The sequence below is a fragment of the Muntiacus reevesi genome, chromosome 3, assembly GCF_963930625.1.
Source record: "Muntiacus reevesi chromosome 3, mMunRee1.1, whole genome shotgun sequence".
In the NCBI taxonomy this organism is placed as follows: domain Eukaryota; kingdom Metazoa; phylum Chordata; class Mammalia; order Artiodactyla; family Cervidae; genus Muntiacus; species Muntiacus reevesi.
The window spans coordinates 99291377-99311486 of NC_089251.1; the positions used below are offsets into that span (position 1 = coordinate 99291377).

Consider the following 20110-nt stretch of genomic DNA (forward strand, 5'->3'; position numbering starts at 1 on the left):
GCCCTCCACCCCAGCCCGTCCCCTCGGGCCCCTCCCTGGGATCCAGGCCACATAAAGCTCCCTTTCCTCCACCTCCACCGCATGCCAGCCACTCTGGTGTCTCCCCAGGCCGCCCCCAACCTCAGCCATCTCCCAGCAGCGTTCCCAAGCTCACACCTCCCGGAATGCACCCCCATGCTCATGGACCCCCTCACCTCCCTGACAGGCAGCTGGGGAGGTGGAGCGGCTGAGGGCCCTCAGGAAGTGGGAGATGGAGCCTCAGTCCCCCTAGTGACCCCGACCCCTTCCCCTCGAAGAGAAGTCCCTGGTGGAGATGGGGCGGCAGGGGGTAGGAGAAGCTCTTGCCGGGGGTATCGGCTGACTGAGAATCCATGAACCTGACCGCTCTGAGATGAGGTTCAGCAGATGGGGGGCAAAGGGATGGTTTTAATTCACTCAGTCAGCCAGACGGGGGAGGGAAGTTGCACCTCCCGTGGGAGCAGGAAGGCTCACAGAGGGGAGCAGCGGGCCCCGAGGGTGAAAGTCCCTTCCTTCCTCTCCTGATGGCCCCTTCCCTGCGCGCTCACCTGGAAGAACCTCTCCACGTGCTCCAGCGGCGCATCCTCTCGCAGAATAGGGTAGGTGTGGCGGCCCATCATGTCATAGATGGACTTCATGATGGCCAGCATCTCCTGCGGGGGAGTGAGGGGAGGGCGGAGGGGCTGGCATGAGCCTGGCTGCCAGGTGGGTGAGAGGGTGAGGCTGTAGGAGCCAAGAGAGATAGGCTCACCCCCATCCAGTCCGCCCAGCGCAAGCTTCTGACTCTCCAGGGCATCTGGAGATAGGTTTTTATGTGCAAGCTCTAGAATTTGACACTATATGAAAAGTAACTCTTCCATATACAAAAAGAGTGTTCCAGCCAAACACTCTTTTTTGTATATGAAATACTTTTTTTTTTGTATATGAATAGCAACTATTTTTAACACACATAAGAGTGTTTGGGCCAAACGAAACTGGACGGTGGGCCCACTGACACCCTTCCTTAAGGGACCACACTGCCCTCCCTTGATAGCTGGGAACCAAGGCCAGCTGCCCGACCCCTGCCTCCAGCTTCTCCACGCGGGTCTCCCACACGCCCTCGCCGTAAGAAACAGCGACTGGGGACCTTGTTGAAGGGGATGGGATGTGTGGTGAGGGGCACACAAGCGCCACACTCCGCACACCCAGGTATCCAGGCCCGAGAGCCTGGGAGAGGAGGAGAGCTCCAGGCCGCTGTCCCCTCCGAGGGCGGGCTGGGTGCTCTGTCCTTGGACAGGGAGAGGAAACGGGAAATGAGGGCAGTGAGAGAGATGAGGAAAGAGGTCAGGGGTGTGGAGCGGGCAGACAGGCTACCCTCAGCTCCTCAGACAGTCCCGTACCTCTTTGGTGATGTAGCCATCCTTGTTAATGTCGTAGAGGTTAAAGGCCCACTTGAGTTTCTCATGGACTGTTCCTCGCAGCAGGATGGAGAGACCAACCACGAAGTCCTGTGGAGAAAGGGTGGCGGGTTCTATTTCCAGTCTGCCGTGTGGCTCCCACTGAAGTGCTCGTCTGTGTAGGTGAGGCGCCTCCGTCACAGACCGGGGGGGTGGTGCCCATCAGGTGGGTACAGTGTGAGTGTGTGTGTGTGTGCGCGTGTGTGTGTGAGTGTGTGTGTGCGCGCGAGTGTGTGTGCAAGTGTGAGTATGTGTGTGCGTGTGTGTGAGTGTATGTGTGTGCGTGTGAGAATGTGTGTGTGAATGTGTGTGAGTGTGTGCATGTGAGTGTGTGTGTGCGTGTGTGAGTGTGTGTGTATGTGTGTGTGTGTGTGAGTGTGTGAGTGTGGTGGGGATGGCATGGTGGCTGGTGCTGTTCGTCTCAAAATAAAAGACATTCAAATGTATGACTTTTGGGTGTTTTTTTTTGTGAAGCTTTGAGATCTTAGTTCCCTGACCAGGTATCAAACTCAGGCCCTCGGCACTGAAAGCGTGGAGGTCTAACCACTGGGCACCAGGGAATTCCTAAGCGTCTGGTGTGTGAGACCCATTTAGTGCATTGCCACTGACAGAGGAGGCCTGCGGGTGCTCCTTTCGTGAAGAGGGCGCTCTGTCCACTGTATCGAGTGTCTGCACGCCAGGGTGCTTGAAGAACCACACCCGAAAGACTGAACCAACGGCTCTGGGGTCCTGCTGTACCCGTGCACGGCCACGTCTGAGATGCGGCAGGTTATCACTAATGTGGCAAGATGCCAACGTTCAGATGGGTTTGTGTGAAAACTTCAACTGTTTTGTTAGAACACTTGACGGAAAGCAGTTCTTTCCTGTCACTTCCAGAAGGTTCGAAGATAAAGCCCTTCCTGCCCCACAGGGTCTCCCAGGCTACTCCAAAAGAAGGGGAGCTGAGAGGGGCTGTCTTGCAGGTGGGAAGTCGGGGACAGCAGACTGAAGGGACAGGGCCTGCTCCAAGGGCCCCGCTCAGAGTTTAATGCTTATTTTTGGCTGCACCACATCCTTGTGGGATCTTAGTTTCCCCAACCAGGGGTCAAACCTGGGCGCTAGCAGTGAAAGTATCAAGCCCTAACCACTGGACCAACAGGGAAGTCCCTCATTCAACTTTTAGATTTTCTGGATCACAGGAAGCCTGTATCATGAGAAACAAAAACTAAGGAAAACTGAGAGAAGCAGTTTTGAAGAAATAAAAATTATTCCAGGACCAAAAAATTTTTTTTTTTTTCACAGAAACTATTAGATTCAGAGATTAGAAATCTGGCATCCCTACAATAATCTGGCTTCCCTACAATAATCTGGCTTCCCTGGTGGCTCAGTGGTAAAGAATCTGCCTGCAACCCAGGAGATGTGGGTTTAATCCCTGTGTCAGGAAGACCCCCTGTAGGAGGAAACGGCAACCCCCTCCAGTAGAGAGGCCTGGTGGGCTACAATCCATGGGGTCTCAAAAGAGTTGGACATGACTTAGCGACCAAATAACAACAATAAGAATAGGATGCTATTAAAAAGGAACACTTGATGTCAACTACAAACTGGCACTTGCCACCCATCTTTACAAAGATTAAGTCATGTGCTGCTGCAGCTGCTGACTTTCAACACCCCCTGAAAGGAGTTCAGGGTGGAGAGCAGAAATAAGGTGCTCTGTGCTCTGGGAAAAACTGGCAGGACAGGTCTTCAGACAGTTAGGTGTATTTTCAGGAGCCAATTTTATGAGTCTGACTCTTGTATCTCCTTATGTCTAGAAAAGCACTAAAATCCTCTCATGGTGACTGCTCCTTGTGACTAGCAGAAAGTGAAAGTGCTAGTTAACTCAGTTGTGTCCGATTCTTTGCAGCCCCAAGAACTGTAGTCTGCCAGGCTCCTCTGTCCACGGGATTTCCCAGGCAAGAATACTGGAGTGGGTAGCCATTCCCTTCTCCAGGGATATTTCCAAGCCAGGGATAGAACCTGGGTCTCCTGCATTGCAGGCAGATTCTTTACCATCTGAGCCACCAAGGAAGCCCATGACTATCAGAAACCTTCTGCAAAAAAATATGTGCTTGATTGCATGTACTCCCCCTTCACCAAAATCACATATATACTGACCTACATCAGAAACCTCAACAATTCAGATATGCAGATTATACCACTCTAATGGCAGAAAGCGAAGAGAAACTAAAGAGCCTCTTGATGAGGGTGAAGCGGGACAGTAAAAGAGCCAGCTTAAGACTGAATAATTTTTAAAAAATTAGGATCATGGCATCCAGCCCAATTACTGCATGGCAAATAGAGGGGGAAAGGGTGGAAGTAGTGACAGATTTCCTCTTCTTGGGCTCCAAAATCACCATGGACGGTGACTGCAGCCATGAAATCAGAAGACGATTGCTTCCTGGCAGGAAAATGATGACAAACATAGTGTGTTGAAAAGCAGAGACATGACTCTGCCGATAAAGGTCAGTATAGTCAAGGCTATGGTCATCCCAGTGGCCATGTACAGTTGTGAGAGCTGGACCGTAAAGAAAGCAGAACGCCAAAGAATCAATGCTTTTGAACTGTGGTGCTGGAGAAGACTCCTCAAAGTCCCTTAAACAGCAAGGAACATCAAACCATCAATCTTAACGGAGATTAACCCTGAATGTTCACTGGAAGGACTGATGCTGAAGCTGAAACTCCAGTGTTTTAGTCATCTGATGTGAACAGACAACTTTTTGGAAAAGTCCCTGATGCTGGAAAAGATCGAGGGCAGGATGAGAAGAGGTGTCAGAGGATGAGATGGCTGGAGAGCATCACTGATGCAATGAACATGAACTTGGGCAAATTCCGGGAGATGGTGAGGGACAGGGAGGCCTGGCGTGCTGCAGTCCATGGGGTCACAAAGAGTCAGATACTGGGTGACTAAACAACATCATCTCCTACCTCCTTGGAGCAGTATTTCAGGGTTATCTGAAATGCTGCTTCCCTGGCTACAGTCCTCATTTTTGTTCCCAAATGAAACTTAACTCACAACTCTCAGGTTGTAGTTTTTTGTTTTTTTTTTTATGAGAAGCCCATGACTCAGTGCCTGCCAATACAGGAGATGTGTGTTCGAGCCCTGGGTTGGGAAGATACCCAGGTGAAGGAAAGGGCAACCCACTCCAGTATTCTTGCCTAGCGAATTCCATGGACAGAGGAGCCTGGCGGGCTACAGTCCATGGGGTTGCCAAGAGTCAGATATGACTTGGCGACTTAACAACAACTCAGGTTGTACATTTTTTTAAAGTCAGCACTGGGAACAAGAAAGAGCTCTTGGGAATTAAAAATGAGAAAACAAAATGACAGACTCAGAAGAAGGGTTTGAAAAGCATGTGGAATCTTCCATAAAGCAGCCTGAAAAGGCCAAACTGGAAAAGAGAAGAGAAAAGCGGATAATGAGCAGTCCACTCCAGAGGGACTGAAACTCGACCAGCAGAAGTTCCTGGAAGAGGCTGAGGAAATGGAGGGGGTGTGTCCAAGAGGGGATAAAGGGGAAGGCTGTGATTGTCCAGGTCCTGCCAAGGACCTAACAATGAAGGCAAACAGCCCGAGGTGTGGCTGGACTATCACAAGCCATCTCAGAAAATGGGTGCAATGACAGGATCTTGTGAGCTTCCAGAGAGAAAAACAAAGCCAAACCGCAACTACAGCAATCACAAAATCAGGTCCTGTCCACAGGGTCAGGCATCATAGGAAACAGCATCTACCAGAGCTCCGGTTCCATACAACAGGTCAAACAAGAGTGAGAATGGAATGACTCCTCTGGTGGTCCAGAGGTTAAGTCTCCGCCCTGCAATGCTGGGGACACAGATTCGATCCATGGTCAGGTAACTAGGATCCTATATGCTGCAGAGGAACTAAGCCCATGTGCCACAGTGGAAGATCCCAAGTGCCCACAACTGAGACCCAAAGGGCCAAATAAATAAATTTAACAAACAAAAAGAGGAAGGACAGAACAAAGGTACTTGCAGGTGTCTAAAGGCTCAGAAATGACCTCCCGTGTAGTCTTCTGTAGGAAATTCCTGAAAGATATGCTTTTGAAAGGAGCTTCTCTGGTGGCTCAGCGGTAAAGAATCTGCCTGCAATCCAGGAGAGGAGGGTTTGATCAGGAAAATCTCCTGGAGGAGGGGATGGCAGCTCACTCCAGTATTCTGGCCTGGGAAATCCCACGGACAGAGGAGCCTGATGGGTCACAGCTGTGTGTGTCCACGGGGTCACAGCTGTGCTTCAGACGCGACCGAAGCAAATGAGCACAGTGGCTCCCGAGCTTTTGCAAAGAAAAGCACGGAAGAAGACGAAGGAGTTCAGAACCAGGAGACCCAACCCAGGAGAGAGGGGAAGAGGTCCACAGAGGACCATCAGCACCACGATGACGGAGCTGGTCAGAGGCTAGGCAGATGTTCATTGAGATGACTGCAAAAGAGTCAAGGGTGAATTACTGGTAAGGTCACAGTTCAGTTCAGTCACTCAATCGTGTCCGAATCTTTGCGACCCCAAGGACACCAGGCTTCCCTGTCCATCACCAATTCCCAGAGCTTGCTCAAACTCACATCCATCGAGTCGGTGATGCCAGACACCAGCCAGATGACTGTTAACTGTAGGCAAAAGAAAAATCTATGCAGGCAAGGGAAACGTAATCACAGTTCACTGACAGGCTCAGCTGGGGAACAAATTCACATCAGGAGAAAACCAAGAGTGCTTATCCAATCTGAATTGCATAGTTCTGGAAAGCCAGGGGATGGGCAAGGGGTGTGTGTGTGGGAGATCCAACTCCTCACTTGTGCAGAGCCAAGGGATAGCATCTAAACTGGGCAGCTGAGAAGCAGCAATAAAAGGATACTATTAGGCAACAAGGAGACAGTGACAGGCAGCTAAAACAAAGGTGTGTCTGCAGGTGGTTAACTGCTGTTTTTCCAAAGCACGCCCTATAAGTCTACTGGAGCCTGAAGGTCTTGTGTGTGTATAAGTGAAGAAAATGAAGATACAGGAAAGGAGAAATGGTGTTATCTTTCTTTCACTTTTTTGAGATGTAGATATATATATTTAAATAACATATACATATTTTGGTATTACTTGTCCACTGAGTGTACATATTTTAACAAAGGATAAGAAATCTGGGCTTCTTTGGTAGCTCAGTGGTAAAGAATCCACCTGCCAGTGCGGGAGACGTGGGTTCAACCCCTGCCAGGAAGACCCCACAGGCCCAGGAGCAGCTAAGCCCATGCACACAACTGCCGAGCCTGTGCTCTAGAGCCCAGGAACCACAACTACCGAGCCCATCTGCAACCACTACTGAAGCCCAGGAGCCTAGGGCCCTGCTCTGAAACAAGTGAAGCCTCTGCAATGAGAAGCCTGTGGAGTGCAGTTACAGAGTATCCCCTGCTCGCCACAACGAGAGAACAGTCTGTGCAGCAGTGAAGACCCAGCACGGCCACAAAGTCTATATAATCCCATGAAGCGCACATGAGATTAAGGCGTACTTACTACGTCAAAAGTGGGTGTTTGTAAGTTACAGGTATTTAGTACTTTCCAGAGTGTTCTTTTAATTAAAAAATATTTTAACACCATTTCAAACATCAGTTCATTTTCCCAGTGCAAGAGAAGGCTGTTCACGTCAACTTTGCGGTCGTCGTCGTCTCTACGTCAGGTTCGACTCTTTTCGACCCCACGAACTGCAGGATGCCATGCTTCCCTGTCCTTCACTACCGCCTGGATATTGCTCAAACTCATGTCCATTGAGTCGGTGATGCCATCCAACCATCTCATCCTCTGTCTCACCCTTGTCTTGCCCTCAATTTTTCTCAGCATCAGAGAGTCAGCTCTTTGCACCAGGTGGCCAAAGGATTGGAGCTTCAGCTTCAGCATCAGTCCTTCCAATGAACACTCGGGGTTGATTTCCTTTAGGATGGACTGGTTTGATCTCCTTGCAGTCCAAGGGACTCCCAAGAGTCTTCTCCAGCACCACAGTTCAAAAGCATCAATTCTTCAGTGCTCAGCCTTTTTTATGGTTCAACTCTCACTTCCGCACAGGACTACCAGGAAAAACCATAGCTTTGACTATACAGACCTTTATCCATAAAGTGATGTCTCTGCTTTTTTTGTCTCTGCTTTTTAAGATGCTGTCTAGGTTTGTCATGGCTACCATATCAATAAACTCTACTTAACATGTGTCTTATCTCAAGAATATACAAAAAGGATTTGAATTGTTGTAAATATTGATAAGCAGATCTGACTTTCTGGGTTCTTTGTTTTGTTTTAAAATATTAAAAAAATAAAAAAACTAAAAAAAAATTCATGTATTTATTTTCATTTTTGGCTGCATTGGGTCCTAGTTGCCCCACAGCATGTGAGATCTGAGTTTCCTGACCAGGGATCGAACCCACGTCTCCTGCATTGGAAGGTGGATGCTTAACCACTGGACCACCAAGGAAGGCCCCTGACTTTCGATTTCATGGGCGTGTTGAGACGTTTGGTCTGAAGCAGCGAGGTGGGCTGAGTGTCCCCTCACCCCATCCCCTCCAGATCCTTCCTGACCACAGGGGTCCCCACTGTGGTGCACCCAGGAATAGGCCCTGCCCAGTTGAAGGTCCCTGAGAGGTACACCCCAAAAAGGCTTCCTAGAGCAGAGCTCTGATATCAAGATCCTGAAGGTGAACAAGGAAGAAGGTCGTCACAGTAAACAAACTTCCCTGGAAGGAACATGAGGATTAATTTCATGCCAGAGATGCACAACCTTCTGAGAAGGTGCCGAGCAGAAGGGGATCAGCACCAGCACCCCCAACTCAGCGACTGCAGTGCCCCCAACAAGACCCACCATCGACCGCTTCAAAGGGACCACGGTGAGAGCAGCGGCCACAGGAGCTTGACAGAGACCGTCCTGACACCCGGTACCATGCCAGGGCCTTGCTACGCGGTCTGGTCATCGGACCCCTGAACAAGAGAAGCCCTCATCAGAGCCCTGGTTGGGCGGACCACACAACTGCTTCTGGCACTTCACTCCCAGGAGCCTCAGGTGCCTCTCCCAGGACACGCAAGAACCTGGTCACGGTGGAGGCTGGGCTGGGGCCAGGGAGGACAGTGAGGTTTCCCTGTTGACTCCTTTGGACCGACTGCATTTTACCATGTGCAGGCAGAACTGAAAACAGAAAAGCTGAAAACACTGTGAGTTCACAGGCACATTACAAGTGTGGTCCAGGGAGGGTGGGGCCCCTGTGGTCACAGAGCTGGCGATGCCCTTGGGCCGCCCCGCCCAGCCCGATGTCAGTGAGCCAGGCTGGATGTGAGCATAAAGGGAACTGAGCGGAATCTAGGGCTATTACCCCAGCCGGTCCAGGGGCTTTCTCTCTCACTTTCCGGTCAGCTGCCCTTGGCCTTGGAAGCCGAGCTGGGTGGTTATTGATTAAGCCCGGCTCTCAGCAAGGTTTTCCTCTCCAAAGAGGTTTCAGCTTTTTGCCTGCAGCTATTTTTAGGGGCCTGGGCTCCGCGGTTGGGGCCTCTCTCAACTGATGCTGTGTGGCCGGGTGTCGGTGGGGCCCACGTGCTGCCTGCTCAGAGCCCAGGCAGAGCCCTCCTGGGGAAAGGGGGCTGCTTTACCAGTGGTGGGGAGCACGAGTGCCTCACATTGTGGCTGGCATGACCCCCAAGCCTGTTCAGGCAGGGATGCTCTGCCTGTTTGGGGGCAAAGGGGTAAATTCTGGGCGCAGACCTCTAGTTAAACCTTGCTTCCTTTTCAAATGCAAATTTCCATTGGGTCACTACCACCTCAGTGCACCGTGGCTTGGCAGGGCTAGAAGGAAAGGCTGAGAATAGGATGGCCAGACAGCAAACTCGAATTACCCCGACTTCAATCAGGCCCAGGGCCAGCCACACAGAGTCCATGTGTTCCCTGGGTGACCCACCGGGCCGCTGACACCAGGGTCACGTCTGAGCCTCTGGACGGCCCCGAAGGGGTGGTACCACGTCTGGGAGATGCAGGAGCCGGGGATGCGGGAGGGGTTGACAGGGACCTACCTCAAAGCGGATGGCCCCGTTCCCATCGGCGTCGAAGGCGTTGAAGAGGAAGTGTGCGTAGGTGGTGGCATCTAGGGAGACCAAGCGCGAGGCTGGGAGTGTCCAGGCCGCCCGGCCGCCCATGTCCCAACCCCAGGCTGCTCCACTGGGCATTCCCACTGTGTCCTGGGCTGGAGTGCCCGCTTCCTACTGGATGGAGGCAGCACCAGGCAAGGAATGGTGGGGAGATTGTGGGGGGGCTGAGGGTCCCCTCCCTATAAAAGGGAAGCCCACACTCTGTGGGGCAGCCACAGGGAAGCAGGGACTTCGGGAGGAACCGTGGGCCTTGGACTCACCTCCCTGAGGGAAGAACTGTGAGTAAATGAGTTTGAACGTGTCTTCGTCCACCAGGCCTGTGGGGCACTCCTGCAGTAGGAACGGACTCCTCTCAGTGACCCCAGCCACCCTGCCCTGCCCCCCGACTCCGGGGCCCGGCCTCTCTCTTCCCTCTGGCCGATGCCTGCTATGCAAGGCACTGCTGGGCTCCCCAGCCCCAGGCAGGGGAAAGCCCAGTGGAGTGGGCATCATGGGAGGGGTAGGCGGGAGGGGGTGGCAGGACCCCTCACGCTAAGTTGGTCTGTCCCCATGTTCCTCCATTGCACCAGTACTGAGACACTCATAAAGGTAGTGCCTTCAGAACAGTGATTCTGGGCCCTGGCCCTCCCCCCAGACAGCTGTCCCGCAAAACATGAGCCCCATAAAGACGCTGAGGTATGCACTGTGCCATGGGGAATTTCCAGAAGGTCTGCCAGCACCCTGGAGCCAGGAACAGGAGAGCCGGGGGGTCAGGGCCAGCCCTGGAGGTGGGGGATGTGGGGCACTCACGTTCTTGAAGCCCCTGTAGAGGCTCTGCAGCTCCTTCTTGGTGAACTTGGTCTGTGCCTGCAACTGGTCAAGCCCCTCTGGCTGGTGGCGCACTGCGGACAGCTCCAGCTCACTGTCGCTGCTATCTGGAGGGGGACACAGACCCAGGAGGGTGGAACATGTGGCCCTGCTCCCATCTCCCCCCAGTGTGGGTGCCAGGCTCCGGGTGGAAGTAGGGGTGGGGAGACTCTCCTTGTGTGACTACCACGTACGGCTGCCCAGGCTGTGCACTGCACAAATCCACCGGGCTGCAGCTTACAGCACACTCAGTTGTGCCTCCTGGTCTCTCTGCTGCCCTGCTCCTCATACAAAATGGGCCCTCCCTGCTGGGCTCACCCTCTCAGCCATGTGGTGGGATGGGGTGGGAGGTGGGAGTGAGTCTTGTACTGGAAAGGCACTAAACAAGGGGAGGTGGAAAGGAAAAAGACAGAGACGAGTTACAGGGCACCTCGACCTTTAAGACCCGACTCCTGGACCACCTCCTCCATGCAGCGCTCCCTGACTTCCCCCAGGGATGCGAAGGGCACCCTCTTGCTCATCACACTGCTGCTTGGCTACATTTCGTGTACGGGCTTAGTTCACATTTGAGTAGAAAGTCACATTTCAAGTTCTCTGTCTGTAGGGTACGGACCAGATCTTTTATTTAATCACAACACATCAAAATCGACAGCAGGGTCACGTGGACATGGATGAGAAAGAAGAAACCCAAACTATCCCTATTTACAGATGACATAATTATCCATGCAGACAGTTTCAAAGAACATACCAAAAAATCCTCTAATAAATGAGCTTAGCAAGGTTACAGGATACCAAGTCAATACAAAAATCAATCACAGTTCTATAGAAAACCTGTATGCAGCAACAAAGACCCAGTGTAGCCAAAAATAAATAAATATATAATTTCAAAAAATGGTCCACATTAAAAAAAATCAGTTACATTTCTACTGATCAACAATATACCATTGTAACCAAAATTCTAAAAACTTGTTATATTAATTATAATCACCCATCCCATAAGTGAAGTAGGGAAAATAGATCAAAATATTAAAAATATAAATAATGAAATATAAAATATTAAATGATAATAATAAACAATAAAATGATAACATAAAATGCAAAAATAAATAGGTAAAACAATCTAACAAAACATGCACATAATCTGTATATTGAAAACTACAAAATGCCGATAAAAGAAATCACAGAAGATTTAAATAAGTAATGAGACACACTGTGTTCTCAGCATTATAAAGATGTCAGTTATCTTCAAAATGATTTACAGATTGAACATAATTCCAGTAAAAATCCCAGGACAATTTTTTGTTGTTGATATAGACACAGTGATTCTAAAACTTATGTGGAAAGGCAAAATAAATAGATTAGATAAAAGAAAAAAAGTGGTAGAAATCAGTCTACCCGGTTTCAAAACATTATACAGCTATAATAATGAAGAAAGTGTGGTGTTGGAGAAAAGACAGACATACAGATCAGTGAAGCAAAACGGGGAACCCAGAAACACATTCACATAAATATGACTGAGATGACTTTTCAGAAATGTGCAAAAGCAATCAATGGAAAAAGTTTAATTTTTTTCAACAAATGGTGCTAGAAAAATTGGACATCCATGTACTCAAAAAAAAATGAACTTTGACCTAAATCTTATTTCTTATACAAAAATTAACTCAAAATGGAGCATACATTTTAAAAAGTCAGATGTAAAACTATAAAACTTTTAGAAAAAAAATAGGAGAAAGTCTTTATGGCTTGGATTTAGCAAAGAGTTCTTAGACATGGCACCAATAGGCACTTATAAAAGAAAACATTGAAAAACTGTACTTCTTAATAAGAAAAGTTTTGCTCTGTAAGAGACGTTGATAAATAGAAAGGGAAACTACAGATCTGCAAATCAAACTTCTAACAAAGGATGTTCAGAATATATAAAGAACTCTCAAAATTTATCAGTAAGAAAAAGTACAACTCAAATTAATATCAATAAATGGATTAAAAAAAAAAAACCTATCAAACACTTCACCATAGAGGATACACAGATGGCAAATAAGCATGAGAAAGATGTTTAACACCATATTCAATTAAAGAAATACAAATTAAAGCCACGATGAAACACCACTGCACACCAGTAAGAATCATGTGCTAAGTTGCTTCAGTCGTGAGACTATAGCCCGCCAGGCTCCTCTGTCCGTGGGATTCTCCAGACAAGAATGCTGGAGTGGTTGCCTTGCCCTCCTCCAGGCGATCTTCCCAACCCAGGGATTGAACCCGTGACTCACGTCTCCTGCACTGGCAGGCGGGTTCTTTCACTGAAAATACGGGAACCAAAGCTCCACTGGCCCTACTTTCCTCTCGAGCCGTTGCGTTCTTCTCTCCTTTAACTCCCATCCTCACCTCCTCTCCTCTTAGTCTCCCTTGATCTTACTTCTGCGGGGTCTGTGCCCCGCCACTGCAAGCAAACTGCTTTTCTTAGATCGCCAGTAAGCTCCGTATTGCTAGTCCAGTGACCAGCACAGTCATCTAGACTCCTCAGGCAGGCAAGGACAGCTGAGAACGAAAAGCACAGTGACCACACGGGTGGACTTTGAGGATATCACGCTAAGCGAAGAAGTCTAAACCACGAATGCTGCATGATCTCAGTTATATGTGGAACCTAAAAAAGCCGCACTCAAGGAAACTGAGCGTAGGCTGGCGGTTGCCAGGAAGCAGAGGGCAGGGGTGGAGAGATGTTGGTCAAAGGGTACCAGCTTCCGAGTGCAAGACGAACAAATTCTGGGGAATCTAAGCTACAGTACGTGACTATAGTTAGCAATACTGTACTGTACCCTTGAAAGTTGCTAAGGGATAGATCTTTTAAAATTACTTTTTAAATTAAGTAATTAAGTAACTATTGGCTGCTTTGTGTCTTAGTTTCAGTGTGGGCTCCAGAGCTCCTCGGCTTCAGTAGTTGCAATGCATAGACTTAGCTGTTCCGAAAGGCATGTGGGATCTTAGTTCCCCAACCAGGGATCAAACCTGTGTCCCCTGCATTGCAAGCTGGATTCTTAACCACTGGGGAGTAGTTCTCCAATGTTCTCACCACTACCACCACAAAATAAAAATGGTAATTATGCGAGGTGATGGGTGCATCAGCTAACTTTATTGTGGGCGATCTTTACATAAGCTTACACAATGTTAGGTGTTAATTATGGCTTAATACAGCTGGAAAAACAAATGAACAAAAAGAAAATTATGTGCCCATTTCACTTTTGAACATAGATGCAAAATCTTAAACCACATTAGGTAAATTAATCCAACTGAAATTAAAAAAAAAAAGTACACCAGGATCAACAAGGTTTTATCTGTAAGAGTGTAAGGAGAGAAAATCATATGAAAATCCTAATACAGAAAAAGCATTTGATAAACATCCACATCTATTTATAATTAAAATAAACAAGCAAAAACTCTTAGCAAACTAGGAACTTTATAAACTTGATGTGGCTTATATTTGTAAAACAAATATTTCTTTACAGAAAATACTAGGTTTAATGGCAAAGGCTCACACACATTTTCTTTAAGATTTGGGACAAGCCAAAGTTGGCCACAGTTACCACTAACTGATGTCTAGCCAATACTCTAAGGAAATTTTGAAAAAGGAAAAAAACAAACAGAAAAACTCCAAACAGTGTAAGAGTTGGGAAGTATAAGATAAAATTAACACTATTTATAGACGACATGGTCCCTACAGGGAACAAAAGAATCAATATACATGAGAGTTCAGTGTAGGTTGTCAGATGTGAGATTAATTTATGAAAATCAATAGCAATTTTCTACACCAGTAATAACCACCTAGAAAATACAATAAAAATAACATTCATAATAGAAATAAAAAAAGTATTGAAGTATTAACCAAAACTCAAAGAACCTCTATAAAGAAAGCTAATCTGAATAAATAAGACATTCCATCTTAGATATGATTATAATAACATTATAAAGATGCTATTTCTCCTGTGAAAAATTATAAATTCAACACCATCTCAATAAAAAATCCAGTTGAATTTTTGAGGACTTTGATAAATTTACTCTGAAATGTATAATAAAGAATTTAAAAATCCATAAGAATTTAGAAAGGAAGAGTAAAGAGAGAGTTTTCCCTATTATATACTAAAACATTTATAATCACTGTAATAAAAATTGTGTGCTTGGTACAAGAACAGACAGACCCACTAGCAAACAAACCAGAGAGCTCAAAAAGAGGCTGAGGTATAGCGGGCCCTTCCCAGAAGCTTTGGGGAAAGGCCAGTTGTTCAGTATAGTAGACGGCGTTAGGAAAACTGACTCATCATATAAAGAAAATAAATACCATGTGCAAAAGCGAGCTCCAGATTAACTAAAGATAAAACGTGAAAAGTGAGCTCTAGAGTTAAAATAAAATGTAGGGCTTTCCTGGTGATCTAGTGGTTAAGAATCTGCCTGCCAGTGCAGGGGACATGCGTTTGATCCCTGGTCTGGGAAGATCCCACATACCACATGCCAAGGAGCAACTCAGCCTGCATGCCATAGCTACTGAGCCAAAGCTCTAGAGCCTGCAAGTTCCAACAAGAGAGTAGCCCTTGCTTGCTGCAACTAGAGGAGCCCACTTCCAGCAAGAAAGACCCAGTGCAGCCAAAAACAAATAAATAAATAAATAAAAATAAAATGTAAAACAGTATCTTGCCAGCCTAAAGGTGGGGGAAGATTTCTTAAAACTTCAAACCAGAAAGGACAAAAATTGATGAACTCCATCACATCAAAGGACTTCTGTTCAACAGAGGGCACCATGACCAGTGAGGAATGCTTGACACAATGGGAGGAGACAGCAGGCAATATTTACAGCCGATGAAAGAAGAATGTCTAGAACTGATAAACATCGGGAAAGGAAACCAGAGAAATGAATAAGGACATGAAAGACGGCACAACCTCCTCAACGAACAGGAAATGAAAATTACGATGAGGAGACCACACCTTCTGATTGACAAGAAACAATAATAATGAAATAAGAAGAGTCACAGGAGAGGAATAGATCAATGGTCATTTTTTAAACATGCTGGTGACTGTGTAAATTGGTACAACCACTGTGGAAAACCACTTGCATTTTCATATCTGCATACCTTAGAAAAGGCGACCCACTCCAGTATTTTTGCCTGGAGACTCCCCTGGACAGATGAACCTGGCAGGCTACAGTTCATGGGGTCGCAAAGAGTCGGACATGGCTGAGCACACACAACTAATCTCAGGGCACGGTAATCCTCCCTGGGGTATACATGTCAGAGAAAATCATTGCCCGGGGGTCCCTAGAGGACTCCACAGTAATGATAGCCTGAATCAAGCAAATGTCCATGGAAACAGAGCAGATAAATAGATTGTGCCCCCACGGGAGGAAATGTTACACTGCAGTGAAAAATGAATGACCTATAACACAGACCAATGTGGGTAAGTCTTAGAAGCAGTGTAGCTGAAAAAACAGTCCTAGGAGACCATGATTGCATTTTTTTTTTTTTTTTTGTATAAGATTCAAAGCCAAGGGGAATTCCCTTGTGGTCCAGTAGTTAGGACTCCATGTTTCCACTGCAAAGGGCATGGGTTTGATCCCTGGTTGGGGAACTAAGATCCCACATGCCATGCAGTGCAGTCAAAGAAAAATAAAAAGAAAAAATTCAAGAATAACCAAACAATATATTCACAGGGAGACATAAGAGATAACATTATGAATAAGAACAAAAAAACTAGGAATGACAAATGCTGGTAGCAACTTCTACAGGTGGGAGAAGAGAGGGACTCAGAGAGGCAGGCTGGTGATGCTCCAGTTCTAGGGGAAGAATGGGTTCACTAGTGATCATTATATTATTCTTGGTGACTCACATATCGAATATATATATCCATCCTCACATATGCATTTAATGTGTTAGGTTAACGTTCTTGGTCACTCAGTTTTGCTTGAGTCTTTGTGACCCCATGGACTGTAGCCCGCCAGGTTCCTCTGTCCATGGGATTCTGCAGGCAAGAATACTGGAGGGGGTTGCCGCGCCCTCCTCTGGCGGGTATTCCTGACCAAGGGATTGAACCCAAGTCTCCTGGGTCTCCTGCACTGCAGATGGATTCTTTACCCATCAAGTCATCGGGGAACCCCATAATGCATTTAGTACAGGTTAACTAAAATATTTAAAAGTAATTAGAGTCCCCAGAGCAAGAGAGGGGAGAGAGAGAAAACACCTTTGGTCTGGATGAACCATTGGTGACTTTGAAAATAAGCACAGCAACCCCAGGAGAAATAGTTAAAGGATATACACAGGAAATTGACAGATAAGGAAACAGAAAAAGCTAATAAACATGCACATCGGTGTTTAAAATCATGAGTATGAAAAATGCATCTGAGAATGATGAGAAAAAAAAAGTTACACCCAATGAACCTGCAAAATCAGCAAGTTCCTTACAGAGTCAAGCCTCAGTCTGGAGATGTGGGCTAACTTCTTCCCGAGCTCCGGACTCACCTGCCTGCTTACCACCTGCAAGTGGAAACCCAGGAGGTCCGTAGATGGACCAAACCCAAACTGAGCTCCTAATCTCCCCCTGCAAACCCACTCCACCCACAGCCTTCCCCGGCTCAGTTGGTGGCAACTCCACCCTGTGGATGCTCTCACCAAAAGCCTGGGCACAGACCTTCCTCCCAGCCCTCAGCCCCCTGCAAACCCTGCCAGCACTCCCCTCAACCTGCACCCGCCTCTGAGCCCCCTTCCCACCTCCCCTGGCCCTTCCCGGCAACCATCTCTCCTGCCTTGTCTTCCTGCTTCTGCCCTGCATCCTGCTGGTCTATTTTCCAAATAGGGCTGGAGGAAGCTGCTGAAAACATATCCTCAGGCCCCCTCTGTGCAACAGCCTCCCCCAGGCTCTGAGTATAAACACAGAAGTCCATAAATGGCCAATAACTGTGCTCCCTGCCCCCCAGCTCTGACCTCATCTCCTGGGTCCCTCCCTTCACCGCTCTCTGGATTCAGCCATGCTGCCCCTGCTCAAACCCACCAGGCCCATTCCGTTGCCGTCCTCTCTGGCTTGAATGCTCTCCCTTGGAATCCACACTTCCTGCTTTCCTCTGCTTGACTGTTACCTCCTCCAGGGTGTCATGCACGCCACCATTCCTATCTTCCCTCATCTGTTTTACTTTCTTCATTTGGCCATGACTTCCTGGCACATACATATTTCTCTGTTTACTGGTGTGATGGACAGAATTTTGTCTCTTTCCACAATTCATATGTTTTGGTTTTGTTTTAATTGCAATATTATTGCATGCATGCCTGTCTGACTCTTTGCAACCCCATGGACTGCAGCCCTCCAGGCTCCGTTGTCCATTAGATTTTACAGGCAATAACACTGTGGGTTGCCATTTCTGCTTCAGGGGATCTTCCCAACCCAGGGATCAAATCCCAGTCTCCCATGTTCCCTGCACTGGCAGGCAGATTCTTTACTGCTAAGCCATTGTGGAAGCCCAATTTTTAAAAAAATAACATTAATTTGTGGCTGTGCTGGGTCTTCAATACTGTTCCCCTCAGCAGCAATGAAGTTGGGGCAAGGGGGGGCTACTCTCTAGTCGGGGTGTGTGGGCTACAGCAGTCAAGGCACACGGGTTCACTAGGTGCAGTTCCTGGGCTTTGAAGCACAGGCTCAATAGTTGTGGTGCATGGACTCAGTTGCTCCTAGGGAGGTGGGACCTTCCCCTGACCAGGGATGGAACCGGCATCTCCTGCATGGGCAGGTAGATTCTTTATCCGTGAGCCGCCAGGGAATCACTTCCCCCTCCACCTACAACTCATATATTGGAGCCCTAATCCCCAGTGTGACAAGGTCTTTAGGAGGTACTTAAGCTTAAATGTTAAAAAAAAAAAAAAAAAAAAAAAAAACCAAAAAACACAAAAAAGCAAAATGACTGTCTGAGGAGGCCTTACAAATAGCTGTGAAAAGAAGAGAAGCGAAAAGCAAAGGAGAAAAGGAAAGATATACCCATTTGAATGCAGAGTTCCAAAGAATAGCAAGGAGAGATAAGAAAGCCTTCCTCAGCAATCAATGCAAAGAAATAGAGGAAAACAATAGAATGGGAAAGACTAGAGATCTCTTCAAGAAGTAGAGATACCAAGGGAACATTTCATGCAAAGATGGGCTCAATAAAGGACAGAAATCATATGGACCTAACAGAAGCAGAAGATATTAAGAAGAAGTGGCAAGAATACACAGAAGAACTGTCCAAATAAGATCTTCACGACCCAGATAATCACGATGGTGTGATCACTCATACTCACCTAGAGCCAGACATCCTGGAATGTGAAGTCAAGTGGGCCTTAGGAAGCATCACTATGAACAAAGCTAGTGGAGGTGATGGAATTCCAGTTGAGCTATTTCAATCCTAAAAGATGATGCTGTGAAAGTGTTGCACTCAATATGTCAGCAAATTTGGAAAACTCAGCAGTGGCCACAGGACTGGAAAAGGTCAGTTTTCATTCCAATCCCAAAGAAATGCGATGCCAAAGAATGTTCAAACTACCGCACAATTGCACTCATCTCACACGCTAGTAAAGTAATGCTCAAAATCCTCCAAGCCAGGCTTTAGCAATATGTGAACCGTAAACTTCCAAATGTTCAGACTGGTTTTAGAAAAGGCACAGGAACCAGAGATTAAATTGCCAACATCCCCTGGATCATTGAAAAAGCAAGAGAGTTCAAAAAAAACCATCCATTTCTGCTTTATGACTATGCCAAAGCCTTTGACTGTGTGGATCACAATAAACTGTGGAAAATTCTTCAAGAGATGGGAATACCAGACCACCTGACCTGCCTCTTGAGAAACCTGTATGCAGGTCAGGAAGCAACAGTTAGAACTGGACATGGACCAACAGACTGGTTCCAAATAGGAAAAGGAGTATGTCAAGGCTGTATATTGTCACCCTGCTTATTTAACTTATATGCAGAGTACATCATGAGAAATGCTGGGCTGGAGGAAGCACAAGCTGGAATCAAGATTGCCAGAAGAAATATCAATAACCTCAGATATGCAGATGACACCACCCTTATGGCAGAAAGTGAAGAAGAACTAAAAAGCCTCTTGATGAAAGTGAAACAGGAAAGTGAAAAAGTTGACTTAAAGCTCAACATTCAGAAAACTAAGGTCATGGCATCCGGTCCCATCACTTCATGGCAAATAGACGGGAAAACAGTGAAAACAGTGGCTGACTTTATTTTTTGGGGCTCCAAAATCACTGCAGATGGTGATTGCAGCCATGAAATTAAAAGACGCTTACACTTTGGAAGGAACACTATGACCAACCTAGACAGCATATTAAAAAGCAGAGACATTATTTTGTCAACAAAGGTCCGTCTGGTCAAGGCTATGGTTTTTCCAGTGGTCATGTATGGATGTGAGAGTTGGACTGTGAGGAAAGGTGAGTGCCGAAGAATTAATGCTTTTGAACTGTGGTGTTGGAGAAGACTCTTGAGAGTCCCTTGGACTGCAAGGAGATCCAGCCAGTCCATCCTGAAGGAGATCAGTCCTGGGTGTTCACTGGGAGGACTGATGCTGAAGCTGAAACTCCAATACTTTGGCCACCTGATGTGAAGAGCTGACTCATTGGAAAAGACCCTGATGCTGCGAAAGGTTGAGGGCAGGAGGAGAAGGGGACTACAGAGGATGAGAT

General features: G+C 47.2%; 1 protein-coding gene across 1 annotated transcript in view; it reads right to left on the minus strand.

Annotated features, from left to right (window-relative positions):
- The window catches only part of KCNIP3 (potassium voltage-gated channel interacting protein 3), a 30032-nt gene that overhangs the window by 2848 nt on the left and 7074 nt on the right, over positions 1-20110 (minus strand). The window contains exons 2-6 of the mRNA XM_065927462.1: positions 10368-10492; positions 9839-9908; positions 9504-9574; positions 1398-1505; positions 567-671 (exon numbers count right to left, since the gene is read on the minus strand). Coding sequence (XP_065783534.1) covers positions 567-671; positions 1398-1505; positions 9504-9574; positions 9839-9908; positions 10368-10492 — 479 coding nt within the window. The remainder of the gene's footprint in view (positions 1-566; positions 672-1397; positions 1506-9503; positions 9575-9838; positions 9909-10367; positions 10493-20110) is intronic.